The sequence below is a fragment of the Purpureocillium takamizusanense genome, chromosome 6 (assembly GCF_022605165.1).
Source record: "Purpureocillium takamizusanense chromosome 6, complete sequence".
Lineage (NCBI taxonomy): Eukaryota > Fungi > Ascomycota > Sordariomycetes > Hypocreales > Ophiocordycipitaceae > Purpureocillium > Purpureocillium takamizusanense.
In genome coordinates, this window is record NC_063073.1 from 1,301,325 (window position 1) to 1,321,577 (window position 20,253).

The 20,253-nt window shown below is 61.2% G+C and overlaps 6 protein-coding genes across 7 annotated transcripts; 3 read left to right on the forward strand and 3 right to left on the reverse strand.

Moving 5' to 3' along the window:
• The first annotated feature begins 58 nt into the window (after positions 1 to 58).
• On the forward strand, positions 59 to 3,008 carry JDV02_006868 (uncharacterized protein). Its single transcript, XM_047988302.1, has one exon. It carries the CDS (start codon positions 90 to 92, stop codon positions 2,379 to 2,381), a length of 2,292 nt encoding a protein of 763 aa, XP_047844296.1. The 5' UTR covers positions 59 to 89; the 3' UTR covers positions 2,382 to 3,008.
• On the reverse strand, positions 2,817 to 6,026 carry PTC2 (Protein-serine/threonine phosphatase). 2 transcript variants are annotated; one of them, XM_047988303.1, is made up of 8 exons: positions 5,663 to 6,026; positions 5,028 to 5,337; positions 4,863 to 4,936; positions 4,710 to 4,794; positions 4,441 to 4,647; positions 4,124 to 4,384; positions 3,981 to 4,076; positions 2,817 to 3,920 (listed from the first exon to the last, which is right to left on the reverse strand). In XM_047988303.1, the coding sequence occupies exons 1-8, from the start codon at positions 5,696 to 5,698 to the stop codon at positions 3,706 to 3,708; spliced, it is 1,284 nt and encodes a 427-aa protein (XP_047844297.1). In that variant the 5' UTR covers positions 5,699 to 6,026; the 3' UTR covers positions 2,817 to 3,705. The 2 variants fall into 2 exon arrangements, with proteins under 2 accessions (XP_047844297.1, XP_047844298.1); XM_047988304.1 differs by having other exon boundaries at positions 2,817 to 4,076; positions 5,028 to 6,026.
• Positions 6,027 to 9,227: 3,201 nt separating this feature from the next.
• Positions 9,228 to 11,434, forward strand: SIT1_3 (ferrioxamine B transporter). Its single transcript, XM_047988305.1, has one exon. It carries the CDS (start codon positions 9,376 to 9,378, stop codon positions 11,173 to 11,175), a length of 1,800 nt encoding a protein of 599 aa, XP_047844299.1. The 5' UTR covers positions 9,228 to 9,375; the 3' UTR covers positions 11,176 to 11,434.
• JDV02_006871 (uncharacterized protein) lies at positions 11,202 to 14,192 on the reverse strand. Its single transcript, XM_047988306.1, has 4 exons — positions 13,803 to 14,192; positions 12,194 to 13,737; positions 11,476 to 12,103; positions 11,202 to 11,418 (listed from the first exon to the last, which is right to left on the reverse strand). The coding sequence occupies exons 2-4, from the start codon at positions 12,516 to 12,518 to the stop codon at positions 11,259 to 11,261; spliced, it is 1,113 nt and encodes a 370-aa protein (XP_047844300.1). The 5' UTR covers positions 12,519 to 13,737; positions 13,803 to 14,192; the 3' UTR covers positions 11,202 to 11,258.
• Positions 14,193 to 14,319: 127 nt separating this feature from the next.
• Positions 14,320 to 17,385, forward strand: JDV02_006872 (uncharacterized protein). The gene has a single exon (XM_047988307.1). It carries the CDS (start codon positions 14,535 to 14,537, stop codon positions 16,932 to 16,934), a length of 2,400 nt encoding a protein of 799 aa, XP_047844301.1. The 5' UTR covers positions 14,320 to 14,534; the 3' UTR covers positions 16,935 to 17,385.
• A 92-nt stretch (positions 17,386 to 17,477) lies between these two features.
• On the reverse strand, positions 17,478 to 19,588 carry JDV02_006873 (uncharacterized protein; the record flags this gene model as incomplete). The annotated part of the gene is made up of 2 exons (XM_047988308.1): positions 17,478 to 18,971; positions 19,134 to 19,588. The coding sequence occupies 2 exons, from the start codon at positions 19,586 to 19,588 to the stop codon at positions 17,837 to 17,839; spliced, it is 1,590 nt and encodes a 529-aa protein (XP_047844302.1). The 3' UTR covers positions 17,478 to 17,836.
• Positions 19,589 to 20,253: the final 665 nt, after the last annotated feature.

Sequence of the window (20,253 nt, forward strand, 5' to 3'; positions counted from 1 at the left end):
CCCCCATCGTGGGCTTCCAGAACTACTGGAGCTTTCCAACGTCGACGGATTTACCTCACACAGACATCACCATGCCAACCTCATGACCAATGTCCTTGGGGATCAAGTCAATATGGAGGACTCGGTACACCGGCACGCCTGGAGTTTCTCTCCTTTGGAGAGCGGGCGCCCGCTCCAGAGCACCGGTGCTGGCGTACTCGACATCCCGATCCGCCGCCGCGACTGAGCCCCGATCCCCAACTGCGCCGGGGCCCGCCGTCGACATCGAGCCGCAATCGCAGCTACGAGCCGAGATTGTACAGTCGAACCATTCCCGAAACCAGTTCCTTCGCAACGCCTTTCGTGCGGAGACGCCGACCATCGAGGAGGCTGTTTCGCGCAAGCTCGTCAGCTCGCCATTTGTGCCCATGGCAAGGGATTACCCGTCGCGCGCGGCCGTCAAGCACAGCCTGGCGTGGTGTCGTAAGATTGCGAGGGTCCAAGTCGGGTTCGACATCATATGGCAGCAATATGGGTCCAATACCCCGAGCTGGACGGACACATTCAACCTGCTCAAGAAGATGACGCCCAAGAGGAGTGAGGACCCAAACATGGCAGCGGTGCGCATCGTGCTACCCAAGTCGTGGGATCTTGCCGTCGGCGCTAAGAAGATTGAGTTTGTGGACTCGACGACCGGGCTCGCGGCCAAGCTGCGCGTCTCGGCGGACCACCAGAACCCCTCGGCCATTGTGCTGCGGGGCCAGAGCTCGGTGTTGGCCAAGGCGGTTGACGAGCTGATTTCGGCGTGCGAGGACGTCGAGGTCTTCGAGCTCGGCGAGGTCGCGTCCTTTGACTACGAGATGAAGCGCCTGTGGCCCGCGATCGAGGATGCGCCCGACGGGGGCTCGTCGCTGCCGGCGGGCAAGCTGGACAGCATCTGGGTGCACAAGGAGCTCCAGACGTATTGGATCGACAAGCCGTACGAGCAAACACCTCGGCCCACGTGTTGGACCAAGGAAACGTTCGAGTCCTACATCACGGCGCTTGTCTGCGGCCGTCTGCGGTCCCATCTCGCCATGCCCTTCTACAAGCAGGCCCGGAGGGACGGCAACCTCATCGACACCGACGGCATCAGAATCAGCCTCATTCTCAAAGCGTTCGAAGATCCGGCGGCTAAGGACTGCGTGACCCCCTCCGTTCTGAAGATGGCCATGGCGTTCATGGCTCACCGGGGCGGTCACCGAGCCTCAGCCGACCGCCTTTTCACTCTGGCGGAGGAGTGGGGCTTGCCCCTGGATACGGATGCGTTCAACGTCATGCTGGATGGCTACGTCTCGAAGCGCGACGTGACATTCTTCCACAAGTTCCTCCAGAAGATGGAGGCGCGGTACTTTCACCCCAACGCGAGAACGTGGCTGCTCTTCCTCAAGCTGGTGCAGAGAGACGACGAGAGGAGGCAGATCATCGTGGCCATGTACGACCTCGGCCTGTTCGAGGACCCCGCGACGCGGCGCGGCATCGCGGAAACCATGGCGGGGTACGACTCGTACGCGGCGTTCAAGGCCGGGAAGAAGCTCGACATGTTCATGGCGGACCAGACAATGCGCTACGGCGAGGACTGGTTCACGGTGGGCGCACTCAATCTCATCTTGAAGGAGTTCTTCCGGTTCCACGGCAGCGACAGCTCCCGATTCGGCGACTTCAAGTCCCTCATAGAGCGGCAATCCGAGGACGGGCGTAGGGTCGACATCAGCACCATCAACCTCATCCTAGAATACTGCGCCGAGGCGCGGGACTGGAAGACGGCGCTGTGGGCCCTATCACGCATGGCGCCGTTCAGCTGTGAGCCTGATCACCGCACGTACCAGCTGCTCATCGCGCTCGCGGCCAACGCGCAGAGCCCCAACGCGCTCGGCGTCGCCTTTTTCTACGGCGTCATCGACCGCAAGCTGCGGGCCCCCGCGCGCAAGACCATGAGGCACGTGCTGCTCGACCAGAACCCCGCGTCGTTCTGGTCCCGCTTGCGGCCCAGCGTCTTCTCCCGCAGGATGGCCCGCACGCTCGAGAACAGCCCGGTCGGCCGCCCGGACAACGTCGTCGCCGGCATCGAGTGGGCCATCCTCGGCGTCTGCGACGGGTACAGGCCCGCCCGGCCCCTCGCCTCGGCGCTCGACGTCGCGTTCCGCACCATGGACCGCCCGCTGCACTGGCAGTTGAAACAGCGTCGCGAGCCGGGCGCCCGCCTGGAGGTCAGGGACTTTGCTGCCCGGCTCGTCGATCCCAAGGGTGCGCGACCAGCCATGATGGTGCATCTGGACGCGCGCTTCACCCCGGAGACGATGCTTCGCGACTGGTACGCCGCCGCCGCCACCTCCTCTCTTGCCGCCCTCTCACCCGTATGATCGTGATGAAACGACGACCCCGGCGGCATCACCCAGCCCACTGCGCCGTCTCTTACCGAGGGAGGCCTGAGCGAGTGGTACAAAGTACCCCGTCATGGTGGTGGTGCAAGCCAGCGAGCCGAATAATCTGGTCATTCGTACTGGGTCCTGTAACAAAAAGCGACCTCTTATGTACAATACACACGATATCAATCACCGATAGATAGACGATACCCCCTCCCAGCATGCACCCTTAGAACTTGACCAACACACACATACACACACACACACCTCTAGAACAGAAAACATTTTGAAAAAGGTTCAATCGCGCGAGAATATAGTGCAAACTTCCAGGACTCAAGGGAAAAGATAGAAAACAGAAGAGTGACGTGGACCTTGCATGATGAAGGGGATCCGAAGGGGGACCGGCCGCCTCGACCGAGGCCGGATACATGCATCGAAGCGGGGTGTTGTTGGAGTGAGGCAGGGAGTTCACTCATGTACTTTACTTTGCTATCCCAAAAGGGGCGCGCGGGGCGGGGACGACGAGACGCATCGCGAGAACAGAATTCATGAAAGCGCAAAACGGGGGGGATATATGTTACCACTGGCAGAGCCCATCCATCCATCCATCCATCCCATCCCATCCCATCCCATCCATCTATCCATCCCGTCCGTTCATCGTACGTTCGTCCCTTGATCGATTCATCCGTGCCAACCCACCCAAGCAACCAGCAGCTTCGCCAAATTGCCCCCATTCTCTATCGTAACCCGGTCTCGCCCGCCTAGAGCCACCCATCAATGGCACCCGTCGCCGCCGCCACCTACCCCGACCGCGCACACCGCCGTCTATCCAAACGACCCCAGGCCGATCTTTGCACCAGCGCCCCCCTTGTCCCTTCCTCCCTTGGATAATGTCGCAGAGTCTGTCTTGTCTGGCGGATTGATGCATGTCGGCTGCCGGGGGGCAAGGGCGTCGCGCCGCTGGATTAACAGGGCACCAAAGCATCGAGAAAACACGGGATGTTGAGGGGACCTGGTCTCGTGTCTCTTTGTCTTCGAATCCAGTATTTGACCGCCCATACACCGAATGACATTTGCACACAACAGAAACTCGGCAGTAAGAAAAGGGGGGAGGACCACATCATGTCTAACCGCCATTCCCTCACCCCCATCGCGGGAGAAAAATGCCCAACCAATCCTGTCCCGAGTCCCTCGCCTGGGTCGAGCATCATGTTAAAATCGAAATTGAAAAGAGACGACACCAAGCCACCCTGGTCCCGCCGCGGCGGGCCGGGCCACAGCGCTCCTCTCAGTACGAAGAGTCATGGGGCAAAACGAGCACCTAATCCTTCTTGTCCTCAGACTCCGACTTCTCCTGCTTGGGAGGCGCCGTCTCGCTCTTGCTAGGCTTTGCGTCTCCCGTCTCCGGCTTCGGTTCGGTGGCGGACGCCTCGCTGGCAGGCTGGGGGGCGTGAGCGCCGTCGGTCGATGCGTTCTTGGAAACTTGACTCTCGAGGTCTTTGTCCTCGTCCGTGTTATCGAACATCTCGGTATCATCTGAATCCGTAAGCACCTCAGTGCCGTCGCCGAGAAAGATGATTCGGCCTCGGTACCCACCGACTCCGAAGCTCTTTCCCTTGTTCTCCGCATCCATCTCATAACCACTGTCACTATCCTCGTAGTTGTGGTGAACGCCGGGGCCGCGGAACTCGGCTACATCGAGTCAGCGGCAGCTTCAGTGGCGTCTCGGGGCGTCGTACCGTATTCCGGGGGCGCGCAAGGGCCATCGCCGTTGGCGACTCTTCTGGCGATCTCCTCGTACCACTCCTCCTTGGTCTTTCCATGGAGGAATCCGATGATGACCATGGTCATGTTGTCGCAGCCAACGCCACCGGTTTCCGAGTTGGAGGCGAGGCAGTTGTCCATCATGTTCTCGCAGATCTTGTCCAGGTCCTGCTTCGCGGCGATGCCTCGTCGGACGAACTCGACAACAGCCTGGGAGGACTGGCAGTCCCAGATACCTGGATTTGTGGCATTAGCCGTGAGCGCGGCGAGTAGGAGGCCTCTCATCACTCACCATCGCAGGCGAGCACGAGGAACTCGTCCTCTTCGGTGAGGTCGTGAGAATCCACATCAGGGAAGGCGGTGACGATCTGGTTCTCAGGAGAGAGATCGGCGCTCTTCTTGAATTCGAAATCGCCGATTGCGCGCGACAGGGCGAGGTTGCCATTGACGCGGCCGAAGTCGACAAACCCTCCAGCAGCCGTGATACGGTTCTTTTCCGCTGCGAATCATTGTGAGTTCATATCCGTGATACGAGTTTGGAGGGATGAGCGCGCGACAAACCTTCAAGCTGTGGCTTGTGGTCTTGAGACATGGGTTTGGCCCTTCCCTTGATTCCCAGGACGCCTCTTGAGTCACCGGCATTGGCCTAGTAATCAATGTCAGTGCGCGGCTCTCATGAGAGGCACATCGCCCGAGGGTTTGATGGCCACGTACGACGTAGAGTTTGTTCCCAGCGATGAGACTGACGCAGGCGGTGCAGCCCGAAACCTCCTCTTCGTACTTGGGGTCTGACGCAAAGGCGTTAGCTTCTGTTAGGCCCATTGGAGCGCCGACAGGGTGCCGCAGCTGACGCAGCATGTCGAGTGGAGGACAACGCACCATTGAGGATGGCCCGGTCGGTGGCAAGGAAGCCGTCCTGGAGACCGCGAGAGTAGTCACCAGTCTTGAAGCTGTCCTGCTTGGCAATGATCTTGTGTATGTTCTCGCCGGCGAAGAGGGCTACTTTGTCACCTCCGTGGCCGTCAAAGACGCCGAAGAAGGACAGCTTGTCGGGATGCTTCTTGGGGTCGGTCGAGTTGGGGTTGCCGAGGTCGAGGACGGCCGTGTGGGAATCCTCCATGCTGATGCGCCAACCCTGCATGGCGGACAGGCCATAGATGAGTCTATCATCCTCGCCCTTGTCGGAAGTCTGCGGCGGGGGGTCAAGGTCAGCATTCTGGAAGGGGCCGACAAGGCGGGCAAGTCGGGCGCGCGTCATCGAGAGGAGGAGGAGGAGGAGGAGGAAGAGGGAGCGCGTTGCGGCGTGTCATGACCACGAAGCGCCTCGTCGCCGGCCGGGCGTGGTGGGGAAACGGCAGGAAGGGAGAGAGGGGTCGTGACGATGCGAGCACGAGGCTGACGGCGGGCGAGCAGGCAGGCAGGACGGGGAGGAGATGCTCGGTCGGGAGCGGTCGCGTAGTCGGGAGAAGACGAGGCCCGCGCAGCACGGGGCTCGCGGGAGGGCATGGACGCACCTTTTCGACAACGGGCTCCGAGAGGGTTTGGCCCATGGTGGCAGTCTGGTGGGCAGCTGAGGCGAGCTACCGCGGGGATTGCCAGGCAGGGAAGGGGAGGGAGGAAGTGAGGGAGGTGGGATGGGAAAATGCAGGAGGGGAGATCCAGCGCCGGGTCGTCGTGGAGCAGAATGCGTGGATCGGAGACGCGGCGAGACGATGCAGGGATTGAGGTTGTGGGTGGGAGAAGGGGGAGTGGGCGGAGGGGTGGTGCGTGGTGGTGAGAGAGAATCCAGTGTGGTGAGCGATGGGGTTTGGTGGTGGTGGTGGTGGTGGCGGCGGCGCCGGCGATGGTGGGTGACTTGCCTAGGTAACCTAATAACTGCCCGCCCGTCAGTGGCGAGCCAGTGCGGGAGAAACAGGTCGGCGGCCCAGCATGAGCGCGCGCGAGAGCCCAGCCCAGGGACGCGGCGCGGGGCGACGGGGGGGGCGGGCAGGACAGGGCAGGGCGCACCTAGGTACCCCTTGGTAGACTGCCCGGCTGGCAGGCAGTGGAGGCAATGACGGGCAACTGGGGGAGGCAAGGAGCACCCCGCCTGCCTTGGACGGATGGAGGCGGCCAGCGCTAGGCGGCCAGGCGCCCGCCAGACAGGGAGAAGCTGGAGGGCATGGCGGCCACCTCAAAGGCCACCAACCTACGAGGTACCTACGACATGCACCCACCACCAGCACCCCGCTACGTACCACAACGGATGCCGCCATCACCACCACCACCGCCTCACTTCGCGCGCCCCGCTGCACGGAGTCGCCGCCGCCGCCGCCGCCAGCTGCGCTGCGCCGCCTTGCCCAGCTCTACCTCCTATCTATCAGGTTGTCAGCGGTGGTGCTGGTACTGGACCTAGACCAGCTTAGTGGGTGGATGTTGTTGGCGGAGGACGAGGTGACGAGCAAAATCGGACTTGCTGGGGGGCGGGGCGCGGGAAGCGGGGTAGTACCAGTACTTCTGGTATCACCGCGATTTGGCCCGCCACCCGCGCCAGGACGGCCAGGCGAGACATGTACCTGTCTGTTCCGCAGCGACGACCCTAGCCTGGTCCCCCCCTTCTGGGTGCCTCCCCGCCAGCGGCACACGACGGGCGCGATTCTATTGTGCGCTTCCGCCGCTGAGTCGGGTTCCCAGGCAGAGCCCTCGCGGCGACGGCGGGATAGGCACTGCGGACTCTTCTTGGCTCGACGAGGCCACAATGACACTCGAAGTCCCATCAGTGGCTCGGGTGAGGGCCCTACGCACAAGCTTCATAGTAGGTATCACGATGGAGAGTCCTACGGCACTTGGACGCATCACATTCAGAAGTAATTCTCACTTCTTCACCAGCCGTCGCCCCCACGAACCAACCAAAACGAACCTCGGGCCGCGGGGTAATAAGGCATACATACCTACGTATGTGTTCCGGAGCCATAGGCCCTTGCAGACTTGGCCATGCTGTCCATTGTGTGTGCGAAAATCCATTACCACCGCCGAAATTTTCATTGACCTGCCTGGGATCATACCTAGCGGAACAAGAGAGCCCGCGCTCATGGACCAAGTCCCCGGCTAGGCCGCCCCCAAAGGTGCAAAATTTTGCCGTGCGTGGCTGGCGGTGGTCGCGTGTTCTGCCCGGCCGCCGCGGGGACGACGATCCGAGCCACTAACAGGCCGCAGGCGGCCACACTCCTCCTAGCCCAGTAGTAGTAGTACCCTAGTACCTGTAGCGGTCTCCGTTCCACAGGGCATCCTCCCCAGAGTTCAGTGGGAGCTCTTCGGCAATACAGGAGGACAGCAGGGCAGGGCAGGGCAGGGCAGGCCCGGTTCAGGCACGGGCACGTGGTGGCCATGACGGAATCATGATGGCGCCATTGTTCGTCGGCAGCGCGTTCCTTGCCAGCACCGCCTTTTTGCACGCCAACTGTACCTAGTCTGGGCAAGGTGGATATAAGCCAAGTTGTCAATACCTAGATTTGCAGCAATGATGGCATCTGCGGCCCCGACGACTGGGAGACCCTCCCTCCCACAGCCTTCGCTTCTCCGCGCACGCTTGCAGCAGCACGGCGCTGCACACAGGCAGGTGACGACACCTGCGCTGCAGTAAGACGGGTTGACGTGCTCATACATACAGCGAGCGTCCTTCGGCCGATGGCCCGCTTCGGCCGGTTTCGCAGCGCAAGGCTCCGCTTCTCATAGGTGCCGGCTACCTGCAGGTAAGACGCTTCGTGCAAAAAGTATTTGGTAGCATGTATACCGTAGGGAATAGTGCACCTGGTGCATTCGTACTACATACTAGGTGCTACCGACTTACTCTATATACTACTAATTAGGTAGGTCCGATGGATGGTATACATGGGAGCGTGCAACGAGCCGCAGTTCCCTGCCGTGCACGCAGCGGCGGCTGTATACCTCGCACAATGTCTCGTCCTGAGGTGATATCCCCCCCGCTTACCAAGGTTGGTACACAGGCTTGGCAGGTAGGTAACTACAGGTGCCCCAAAGGCGCAGCCGCAACACGCCACCAATGCCGAGAACCGGCACGGCTGCAGTGCTGAGTTCTCGTCCTCCGTTTATGCTTGACGTTTCGCCCGCTGTCTGACTGGCTTCATCCCATGTCGTAGGTGGTCACAAGTCACGCGCCCCCAAAGCCCCATCACGACGGCAAGGACGGCTCGCCTCGCCTTATTACCTGCATTCAATAGACGCGCCCGTCCACCCAACAGAACGGGCCCCCCCTCCCCCAAAGCTTCAAACTGCGACCCAACTCAGCCCAGCCAAGCACCGGTAATAGGAAAAATTGCCCCACGGAGACACCCAGAATGCCATTCGCTCAATCAGGCAAGTGGGTGGTGGGTGGTGGCTCGGCATTCGATTTCAACTCAAGCTTTCTCTTGTCCTGCCCTAGCTAAACCCCGTTGCCGTTTCTTGTGGTTACAATCTCCAGATTCTAGCTTAGATTCTGAGCAACGCCACCATCCGCAGACATTTATACGCTTATATCGCCGACGACTGATAGTAGGCCAGTGTCTCAGCTTCGTCTGTGTTTCCCAGAGGAAGAAGGGGGAGAGACTTGGGGGAGTCTCGGCGAAGCACGACTTCGCTGGCATGGCGAATACTGTAGGCCTCAACGCCCCGGCGCTCGACCCGTCTCTTGCCCAAAAGTCCAGACAGGCGTCAAGCGACATCGTCTCGGGAGAGGCATAATCCATATGACATTCTGCGAGTCGACAAGCTGCCCGCAGCCGCGCCAGTGGCCCTGCTGGCCCGGGCTGGAAACAGGCCGGCGAACCCCCCACGTGGCGCGAGCTGCACTAGATCAGATAAGATAATCGGCCAACTTATTTCGCATCCCACCACCACAACCACCACAACCACCACCACCACACCGCCAATGGTGCCCCGGCGGTTTTCTTCTTCGTTGAAGTAACGCGCTAAACTGCCTTTGCTACGTGCCGGTCCCCTCCAGTCATGACCGGTCTCTAGTCGGGAAGGCCTGCCCTCGCATCGCATCGTATTCACCATTTATACCCCGTCGCCCCCCCCCCCGTACACTCGATGCAACGATCGTCCTCTTGAAAAGGCCCCCTGAACATGAGTCCGTACAATTTTGGTAGACGACCTTCAATCTGCAAAGTGGATTCTGCAGCCAGAACTAGCCTTGGGGCTGCACATCCCTTCGTCGTACTACACTTGTGTACCATCCTTCACCATGACGTCCGACAGCCGCGCATCACCTGCAACCAAGACGTCCGACGTACGCCAGACGAGCATGATCGATGATGCTCACAATGTCCCTGAAGAAGCGGCTTTTGCGCTCACCGGTAGTACCAGCCCTGGCGTCAAGCGCATGGAGGCCGTCGCGCGGCACATGAGTCGTCCAGGGCGTGTCATGCTGTTTGTGGGCATCTTCATCGTCGCCTACGTCTACTCGCTCGACATATCGCTCCGCTACGCCTACCAGCCCACCGCCACCGACAGCTTCAGCACGCACTCGCTCCTGGCCACCGTCTCCGTCCTGCGGAGCGTCATCGCCGCCGCGGCCCAGCCCACGTCGGCCAAGATCGCCGACGTCTTTGGCCGCATGGAGCTGCTGCTGCTCTCCATTCTCTTTTACGTCGTGGGTACAATCGTCGACGCTACTTCGAACGGCGTGGAGGCGTTTTCGGCCGGCGCGGTGCTGTACCAGGTCGGCTTCACCTGCGTGTCGTTCCTCGTCGAGGTTATCCTCTCCGACGTCACGTCCCTGCGCGCCCGGCTGCTCTTCTCGTACGTCCCCGTCAGCCCGTTCCTCATCAACGCCTGGGTCAGCGGCGACGTCGCTGCTGCAGCGTTGGACAGGATCGGCTGGCGCCTGGGGATTGGCATGTGGGCCGTCATCTATCCCATGTCGACCATCCCGCTCTTCGCTGCCATGTGGTGGGCTCACCGCCGCGCGAAACGGGCAGGCGATCTGGGCAAGTACAAGACGCCGTTCCAGCTCCTCGGGGGCGGCGCGCTCGCCAAGGCGCTGTTCTGGCAGCTCGACGTGATAGGCATGGTGCTGATGATTGCGGTGCTCGCCCTCATCCTCGTGCCGTTGACGCTTGCCGGAGGCTCCTCGACGACGTGGCACCAGGGACACATCATCGCGCCCCTCGTCATCGGCATGCTCTGCATCCCGGCTTTTGTGTTTTGGGAGGCCAAGGCCAAGCATCCCATGATCCCCCTTCACCTGCTCAAGGACCGCATGGTCTGGGGTGCGCTCGGGGTCATTGCGGCCATGAACTGCGCCGCCGCCGTTCAGGGCGACTACCTCTACACCGTCCTCGTCATCTCGTTCAACCAGTCCGTCCTTAGCGCCACGCGCATCACGAATCTATATTCCTTCACGGCCTGCCTGACGGGTCTGTTCTTCGGCGTCGTCGTGTACAAGCTGAGGCGCCTCAAGTGGATCATCGTCTGCGGCTCAGGGCTTCACCTCGTCGCGTTCGGACTGCTGATACAGTTCCGCGGCGGCGGCGGGGCCGACTACGCTGGCATGGTCGGCGCGCAGGTGCTCTTGGGCGTCTCGTGCGGCATGTTCACCTACGCCGCCCTCGCGAGCATCCAGGCGGCAACGCGGCACGAGCACCTCGCTGTCATCACGGGCGTGTACTTTGCGTGCTTCAACGTCGGGGGCGCCATCGGCAACGCCATCTCGGGCGCCATCTGGACGCAGCTCCTGCCGGGGCAGCTGCAGCAGGACCTGGCGCCGTTTGGCAACGATACGCTCCCGGGCCTCGTATACGAGTCGCCCTTTACCACCATTGAGGGGTACCCGTGGGGCTCTCCCGAGAGAGACGGGGTCGTGGCGTCGTATAGGCACACGCAGAGGATCCTATGCATCACGGGCATCTGCATCGCGTCGTTGGTCTGCGTCTTCGCGCTGTGTCTCCGCGATCCGCGGTTGACGGATGAGCAATCTCTGCCCAACGCCGAGGTCAAAGCCAAGCCGTCGGACGCCGAACTTGTATCAAAGGCAGCTCGCTAACGGTGCGAACGATGAACCATACAGAGTAAACGGACCCTAATAGTGTGGATTGAATTCAAAGTCTCCTGTACGAAGTGCTCTTTCTACGGACTCGTGCTGGCTACTGCCAATCGAGAGCTTTGCTTCTTCTCCTTGTTCCAGAAAGATCGCAAAACGAAGAGCATACCAATCATACATACATCAAGAGCAATTGTCCAGTTATATCCAATGAGGTAGCGTGGCGCGTCTACTGTCTTCCATGCTCTTTGACATGTTAGTCAACCCCGCATACCTGGAGAGAGGGGCGGGGGCGCAACTTACAAAAGGGGAATCCAGGCCCCAAAGACATTGCCAATAGTGTTCATGCTACTGATGACGATGGCGCGCTCCTCGGCGTTGCCCGCGCAAATCTCGTTGGCCCAGGCGTAGATGACGCCGGCGATGCCGTCCGCCGAGCCGGCGAGGAAGAAGGCGAAGAATTTGAGGCCGGTGGGGACGTGCCAGATGGCGAGCACGATGCTGGCAAAAATGTTGAGCCCGGCCGTCACGGCGATGAGCGGCACCTTGGCGTCGTACGCGTCGGACAGGACGCCGCATATGAGAGACGCGACAATGGTGACGGCGGGGGAGACGGTGGTGATGGTGTTGATGGCCTCGACGCCGTAGCCCTGTTCCTTGAGCCACAGCGGCAGGCCGCTATTAGAGGACACGCCGTCGGCCTGAGAGAAGAAGAAGGCGAAGGCGACAAGGACCCAGAAGTGCCAGCCGGAGAGGACGGAGCGGACGACGGGGATGGTGAGCGGCTTGCGGGGCTCGCGGTGCTCGGCGGCCATGCGGTCGCGCGCGAGCTGGACCTCACGCTGCGAGAGGAACAGGGTCCGCGGCGTTTCGGGCTGCCCGGGGAGCGTGACGAAGCCGAGGATGGCCACGGGAAAGGTGCACGAGAAGCCTTTATGCACAATGAGCGCATGAACCTACACATACACATTCACACAGCCTCACGGGCCCAGAAGCAAGGAGAGACAAGGACGGTACGCACAGATTATGTACAGCCAGCGCCAGCCCTCGATGCCGTGGAGCATGTTGAGCCCGGCGTGGGCGCCCGTCTGAATGTAGCCGGCGCTCATGCCGCCGACCTGGCTGGCGACGAAGAAGAGGGCGGAGCGGCGGCTCAGCTCGGAGCGCTTATACCAGCAGCCGAGATACCACTGCACGCCGGGGAAGAAGAGGCTGCCCGCGGCGCCGACGAGGAAGCGCAGGATGTAAAGCTGCCAGGCCGAGGTTGCCTTGTACTGGGCGAGTGTGAGGGCGGCCCAGACGAGATCGGCGCCGGGGAGGAAGTAGCTCGCGGAGAAGCGCGTCATCTAGCAATCCGAAGGTTTTAGCTCTCTTCTTCTCCCCTCTGCCTTTTTTTTTATCTCTCCATGATGAGAGTGTATATTATAAATCACCGTACCAGGAGTGTAAGGGGAATCTGGAGGGCGACGAAGCCGACCATGTACGACGTATTGAGGTAGTTGAGCTCGTTGCCATAGAGGCCGAGGGACTCGCGCATGCCGCTGACGTAGGCAGTCGCGGCGGCGGACTGGTCGAGGACCTTGGCCCAGTAGGCGAGGAATACGAAGACCAAGATGAGGGCGTCGAGCTTGAGGATGAGGCGGCGCTCCTCGGGCGTGTCGCTGGGCGAGAACCACTGGTACCACTTCTGACGCGTGGGCGCGATGTCATTTTCGTCGGAGGCAAGATGATGATGATGCTGCTGGTGATGGATGTGCTCCTCGCTAATCAGCAGCTCAGGCGCCATCTTCTTGTCGCCGGCAGAAGGGGGCTGATTTTGCTGCGGTGGCGGAGACGGTGGCGCCGATGCCTCATTCTCGTTGGGAAGAGACATGATTCTCCTTGGCTGAGGGTGAAAGGATGGGAGAAAGACGGGCTTCACCAGGTCAGGTCAGGTCAGGGAGGACGAGACAAGAAGGTGAAGCCCCGGCGGGCCTTTATAATTGCCGTTTTGGGACGCCTGCTGGCGGGGGCGCGCGCCCGAGGTCGGCATCACGCAATCGGTAAATCCATGTCGTGGGATGGAGCCAAACGGGTCGGTCAGACAACTATTGTCAGATTCCATGGTAGATCGGGCGCGCGGACGATGCGGTTGAAGCCCGTCAAACCGCGTGTCGGGAGTGCGTGTACTGAGCGATGGTAAAGGTGAAGAGAGGTCAGGTTGGAGCATAACCAACCTGGTTGACAAAGGCTCGGCGCGGGCTTGGCTGCCGGTGGCCTGTGCCGCGACAGCGTACAGGGCTCTCCCGGATGGCCGCTTACAGTGGTAGGTAGTACCTTAGTACCCTGGAAGTCTGCTGGCCAGCGGGACGCGCGTCGCAGGAGGTAGTTTTGCCGCGTCGACATTAGTCGTGGGCCAGATGCAGCCCGGCATCGCGGCTAATATCATGCCTACCTTAACCGCCTATTTCCAGCAACTGGTAGCACATCGAGTAGCCCTGCCGCTAGGTAATCGGCGGTCTCTGTACGATGGGGCGTCTGCCATGGCTGACCCTTACATTCAGAGACTTCCAGGTCGAGCTCACACTTTGTACTCTGTTAGTCGCTTATCAGATACGGAATGGATGCCGGAAGACTGGCAGCGCACTCACCGGCTTGTGGATCGGACACCAAGATCCCTCTCCAGTTCAGGAATTCGTTCCCGTGAGCATACCCGAGCGCTGACATGGAGCAACGACAACCCGAGGGGAAATGGCATTAACCCCCAGTGGTATTGGTGCGTCGTGTCGTCGCCGCTGCTTGCCTGGCAAGCCTGGCTACCGAGGTGGGATACACAGGACTTTGCTGATCTATCCGCAAACGCCCGCGATGGGCTTCGATTCTTGGCGGCGGTTGCGATCGGAAATAAATAGACGATCAAGGGACCCGTCCCACAAGTTCGCCTCTCGACAGCCGTCGATCACCTCTGCTTCGCACGAGGTATGGCGGTGGACTGGGCGGGGGCCAGAGTGCGAGGGCAGCAAAGAGGAAGGGAAAGGGTCTTGCGGCTCAAGCCGCCCGTGGGGGGTGTGACGCAGGGCAATGGAGCTTCCAGTTTAGCGCTTTACATCATACCTCCAGGTACCTACAGTGCGGGCTGCTAGATCCATATCTCCTCCACCCCACTCACTTTATTATCAGCTCGCACGCCGCCCACCACCTCGATCGACCAAGCTCTCGCCGTTGCCGGCAACAGAACAGAACAGACGAAAAGACGCAGGCTCTCGCGGGCTGGCTTCCGGCATATCCATGCCCCTTCCCGAGTCCCTGGCGGATTGAGCGTCTCCCTCCCCGCCGCGGCTCGCCGTTGACGGCGACGACGAGCCGCCAGCCACATAGCCACGATGGCCTCAGCGTCGTCGTCATCGGCACCACAAGTTGCCGCCAGCATCGTCCCCGCGCAGCTCGGCTTCCTCGCCATCTTCAACCCCTCACTTGGCACGTCCGACGACACCATCGACGAGCAGATCGTCTACTATGCCTCCGTTACCACGCAGCAGCAGCAGTCGGGCGGCCGCAAGCGCAGGCGGAGGGGCGGCACGCGCGGCCGTCCCACCGACGCCGTCTCGCAGGAGGAGCGTCATGAGCGCCTCCGCCAGATCGGCCTCGCACAGGGCATGGTCGGCTTCTCGCGCGGCTTCGCTGATGGCGCCCCCGTCGACGCCATCGACACGGAGCGCGCCCGCGTCGTCCTGCACGAGCTGGAGCCCGGCTGGTGGATCGTCGCCAGCGTCGACCTCACCAAGGCCCCGCTGCCCCCGCGCCTGTCCACCAAGTCGTCATCGTCCGCTCCGTCGCAGTCATCTTCGGGCTATGAGTACTCATCTCGGGACATGAAGCCCGCTGCGTTGCTGCTGCGCGACCTGCTTCGCGCCCACAGCATCTTCCTTATGCATCACGCCTCGTCCCTGAGCGCGCTGTTTGTGCATTGCCGCCGCTCCAAGTTTGTCGCCATCCTGAGCCGCTACTGGGACTTGTATCTCTCGACATGGAACGTCATGCTGCACGGAAACCCGGCCAGGGACATTCTCAGCGGCATCAACCTGGCCGCCTCGGGCGAGCTCGGCATCGGCGTTGGCGAGGAGGATCGCGGCAGTGGCGAGCGCGAGGTGCTTGAGGGGCTCGTGGGGAGGATAGAGGGCCTCGTCGATCTCGTCGTCTCCAAGTTTGGCGAGGAGGACGACGGCGAGGGGGAGCAGCATCCCCTTCACCAGCACCAACACTGGCTCGGCACCGGCCAGGAACCGGCCGTCGAGGATGGAGCCATCTTTCTTGGGACCGGAGCCCTGTCGAGGAAGTCGCTGAGAGATGTCACGCACTGGATGGAAGACCTCTACACCTGGGGCGAACATGCGTACGGTGTAATAGAGAGCCCGACGTCGGTTCGTCGTGCCAAGGCGAGAAAAGACGCCAGGCGCAATGATCAAGAATCCAACAATGGTAAGAAGCAAACCGTCGTGCAGACCTTGCCGCCGCCGCCTCCATCGGTCCAATCGAAAGGAGCGACGGAAGCAGAAGAGGGAAAGCTGGACAAGATGCTCAACTATATGAAGCTGGGCTATGGCTCGTACTGGACACTGCCCGGTGGCGGCTCGAGCGACTCGTCTAGCGCCCAGCCTGCCAAACCAGATGCCGCGGGTCTGGCACCAGAAGTCAAAGAGGCTTCTTTGCGGCCGCCTGGCCGACCCAGTCTTCCCCGGCGGACGTCGTCTGCCGAGGCCGCTGGGCACTACCTCATCGGTCTCAAGGGAGAGATTGAAGAAGAGGCTCAAGGTGAGCCGGATGCCAGCGCCAATTCGTCCGACTCGGAATTCGAGCACAACTCGCGCACCGTCCTTCGTACTCTGCACGTTGAGCTTGAGCCCGGCTCCGACGGTGGGCGCTCCGAGGCGACGGTCGTGCGGGACTTTGGTCGCCAACTGGGTGGCATTCACCATCGGTCGCAGCTCGTCGGCAACATGATGCCCGGATACGATTCGCACGACCTCAACAAGGCGCAGAAATTGCGCGTTGTTGTCTACGTCAACCGACCGTTCGTCTTCGCCTTCCTCTTTCGCCTGCGCACAGACTCTCTTGCGTGGGATGCTCTGTACCGTTCGCTGCACTACCAGCTGGCGCCGCTCAAGAAGTCGCTTATCGAGTCGACCAAGTACCGCCCCGAGCGGCAGGATTCCAAGGGCTCGCCGGACGGCATCTATAATCTTGTCTGGGACCCGCCGTCGCTGACAGTTCACTCCACCCTCCCCAACATCCCGGAGCTGGCCTCGTCAGACGCCTGGTCCCGTGCCGACGCCATCAACACGCATCTCCACCTCCTCAACATCCACGCCACGACGCGTGCCCGGCCCGGCGATCTAGAGCGCACGCACAAGACGAGTCGCGGGTGGTGGATCGTGTGGACGCGCCTGCTCCAGCAGCGCGCTGGCCGAGGTGACGACGCACGCGGTGCCAACCTGTCCACGATACACGAGTCGTCGCCGGGGGCGTCGGAGGCGATGGGAAGCAACGCCAATGATGGGGACGACGGCGGCAATCACGACGGGGAAGATGACGATGACAGCCGCGACGACGAGGCGCCCGACGTGGCCAAGGAAATATTCCTGATCCGTCGGGCAAGCGACCACGCTGGGTTCCGCGGAGTCGCAGCGGGGGATGGGGGTGGCTCAGATGGAGCGGGGAGGCTCGCGCAGGGAATTGGCGTCGATACGAGGCGCTACGTCGAGGAGCTGCTCAGCCTCCTCTGACGAACATGATATTACAAGGCCGGAGATGATGACCGTATCCGTAGTGTGTACCGCACAGGGGGGATCGACCGACCTACCACAAACGTGGATTGGAGACGGTCCTTTCCACGGCGTCTTGGTCTGATCTGGCTCTCGGCCATGGCATAAATTCGTCATGGCCAAGGGCCTACGCGAAAACGGGATGTGCTGACACTGTAATGAAAGGAAGGGGGTGGTCCACGCAACATAACAGGGATGCAGCCGAGGCGCAGGCGCATTCTGGCCCTTGGCCTCGGGCTCCGAAGGAAGGGAGAGAAAACAGACGGAGCTGCTCCTGGACAGCTCATGCTGCCCACCGGCGCAGTTTGTACTTGTATTGTAGCATCAAAAGGGGCGACGTCTCCTTTTTCTGGGGATCGCGTGGAGTTGAACGCGAGGAGTTGAGAACGTGGACAGACGAGTAAAATGAAGGTTATTCGTGTCGTCACGGAGCTCACTCTGTCTCTCGACGATGATGTGTTCTTATCATTGAAGAGCTTTACGTCCACCTACGAACGTATTTTAGCCAGACAAATCGTACAACATAAGTCGTCCATACTCCTTCCGCATACGCATATGCTGTAGTTGCCAGCTTGAACTTGGCAGCGCGTCGCGTCGGCCCGGTTCCCGCCATTACGCATGTAGCCAAGCAACCTCCCTTCCCCCCGTCCCCCCTTTTTATCCACTACCATGCGATAGGTAGGTATGTTATTTGCCACTACTATGAGTAGCAAGTCTAAAGGACAACGCTGCCCCCGCCGCCGGAATGAAAAAGACGCATAAAACTCCAGAGGCAATGCAAAAGTAACTAAACCAAATCAAGGGCGCATCCCCCCTTCCAACCCAAAAAAAGAATCACCCCTGAAAATTGCCCAACGATGTAATTATATCCACCCGCCTTCTATGCTCGGCCGATAGTCAGGACTGCCGCCCCGGGCGACGCCGGCGGCGGCGGCGCGGCGTGGGGCCTCGGAGCTGGGTGGGTGCGCGCGCAGGGCCGTGCCTCTCGCGGGGGGGTTGACGGCCTTGCGCTGGACGTGCACGAGCGTTGGCCTTGCGGCCGCCGCGGGTGCTGCCGCGGGTGCTGCTACGGGGTGGTCGCGCGCGGGGGACGGGTGGGTGTCGATGTCGGTGCTGGTGCTGTTTTTGTTCGTATTGGTATTGGGGTGGTTGTTGTTATTCCCAGCACGGCGGACGGTGGCGGTGGCGGGGCGGGAACGTCCTGGCCGTGATTGCGGCGGCGGGCCGACCGGACTTGGCGCGGCGACCGCTCCTCCGCCTTTGGTCGCCGGCGCCGGCGCCGGCAGTTCGCCGGGGATAAACTCCTCGTCGCCGTACAGCTCAAACAGCCCCGCGCCGGCGCCGGCGCCGTCCATCTCGAAGCGGTTTGGCGCCTCGAGTTCCGGCTTGTGGAAGCGGTCGCGCCCGGCGTCCATGCCGGAGGTGCTGGGCAGCTCGGCCTTTTGGAACCCGCCGCCGCCGCCGGGCGTCAGGGGCGGCTTCTCGTTGCTGCTACCGATACCCTCCCTCTGCCTCCTCCTCTTGCGCCGACGAAACCACAGGGTGAAGAAGAGGAGCCCTGCGCCGATGACGAATAGGGCCGCGCCGCAAGCGATGCCTGCCACGGCGGCTTGGCTGAGAGGCGGCCGAACGTTCTCGCTGCCGCCACTAGGAGTGCTACTATTACCGCCACTATCCGTCGGTCCGACGCTGCTCGTCGTGGAGCGGTCACTGCTGCTGCTGCTGATGCTGCGACTGTCAAGCGCGAGGCGGTCCTGAGGCCGCCAGTTGAGCTGTATCGTCGGACCGTACATGAAAATGTGGGAGAAGAGCGCCGTGATGGTCTTGTTGGTGTTCTGTCGGTACGTGTAAGGGATGGAGTGACCGATGTCGGTGACGGTCTTTGGGACGGTGCGCGTGCCGAGCTCGTCGGTGGTGCACACGTTGTACTCAAATGACGTGCTGGTGATTGTCTTGACGCACTCGGCGCCGTGGCCGTTGGAGAAGTACTCCAAGTCGCTAGCGGTCGGGCGCGTTCTTGGTAAGTATTGGCGAGAAGCGAGATGCCCAACAAGAGCAAGACAGGGCAGGGCAGAACAGAACAGAAAACAGAGGTAATGTAGCAGCAACGGACGGGGCGGCGATGGGGAACGCATACTAGGACGGGCATGGGCTGCTCACCTGTAGCAGCATATCGCCACCGTCTCGTCGGGCAGCAGCGTGTCGAGCGAGATGCGCGACAGGAACGTCGTGTCGGGCTTGCGGTCCGCGGCAGACACCATCGCGACGGTGCGCCAGCTGCGCGGGCAGTGTAAGCCCGGCGAGTAGAAGAAGCTCGCGCCCGCAATGTCGCTGTAGGCCGTGACGTGGGGCATGCACGGCAGCGGCGTCCGGCCCCTGCACAGCGTGTCCTGGAAGTATACGCCGCAGTTTTCCCAGTACGCCGTGGCGTCGTTGTTGAGCGGCTGCGACCCGGTGCCCGTAAAGGTGCACGAGTTGCAGTTTAGGTTCGGCACGTAGACGCTCGTCAGGGGACCGATGATGTTGCGCGGCGCTGTCGTCGTGGCTGATGGTGGTGGTGGTGGTGATCCAGAAGATCCGGCCGCGCTGCTGGGCGCCATGGTAGACGACGCCATGGCTGCCACCTTGTTTTCTTCTTTTTTCTCTTTCGAGTATGTTGTTTACCTGCCGCAATCTGCAGTCGTCTCAAGACATCGCGCAGTGACCAAGGTGTGGAGAGCGTCGAAGGTTGCATCTGGCCCCGCGGGCACGCAAAACCCGACAGTGACGACGGCGCGGCGGCAAACAGTGGGAGGAAGCGACGCCCATATATATACACGCACCTCCTTGTGCAACCCGCTTGGGATAACTGGGATTATGGAGTTTGATCATCAAGAATGCAACCGAAGACGCAGCCTAGACAGGGAATCTTTCTGCATGTTGGTTGTGTTTCTACAAGAGGCGCGGCTAACCGTGGCCTGTCAGTGGTCGCCGCCAACTTGCCGCCCGACCGTCGCCGCGTTGCTCCTTGTAGCTGTGCCGCCTGCTCCCAAGGATCTGGGTCGGTGCCGCACCCAAGTCTCAGGGAAACCTGGGCGTTGGCCTCGAGGCCGGCATATCCATCGATTGCAACCTTGCGCCAGGATTTAACCTCCGCAGATTGATCAACATGTCCCCACGTGGCTCACCAGGAAGTCTCAATCATTTAATCCGAGGGTAGATCGAGGCAAAGCCAAATCAAAGATGTTTGGTATTTCCAGAAATGGCCTATATACAAAAGAAGGTTACGTACGTGCTCTAT

Bases quoted from the DNA above. Each gene is read 5' to 3' on its own strand.
- JDV02_006868 (XM_047988302.1), top strand. From the start codon at position 90: ATGTCCTTGGGGATCAAGTCAATATGGAGGACTCGGTACACCGGCACG.
- PTC2 (XM_047988304.1), bottom strand. From the start codon at position 5,406: ATGACGCGCGCCCGACTTGCCCGCCTTGTCGGCCCCTTCCAGAATGCT. The intron at 4,937-5,027 runs GTGCGTTGTCCT...CCTTTGCGTCAG, and splicing joins CGACCGGGCCATCCTCAATG to ACCCCAAGTACGAAGAGGAG. The intron at 4,385-4,440 runs GTGAGTGATGAG...CCACAAATCCAG, and splicing joins CCTCGTGCTCGCCTGCGATG to GTATCTGGGACTGCCAGTCC.
- SIT1_3 (XM_047988305.1), top strand. From the start codon at position 9,376: ATGACGTCCGACAGCCGCGCATCACCTGCAACCAAGACGTCCGACGTA.
- JDV02_006871 (XM_047988306.1), bottom strand. From the start codon at position 12,518: ATGACGCGCTTCTCCGCGAGCTACTTCCTCCCCGGCGCCGATCTCGTC. The intron at 12,104-12,193 runs GTGCGTACCGTC...TTGTGCATAAAG, and splicing joins GCGCTGGCTGTACATAATCT to GCTTCTCGTGCACCTTTCCC. The intron at 11,419-11,475 runs GTAAGTTGCGCC...AACATGTCAAAG, and splicing joins GGGGCCTGGATTCCCCTTTT to AGCATGGAAGACAGTAGACG.
- JDV02_006872 (XM_047988307.1), top strand. From the start codon at position 14,535: ATGGCCTCAGCGTCGTCGTCATCGGCACCACAAGTTGCCGCCAGCATC.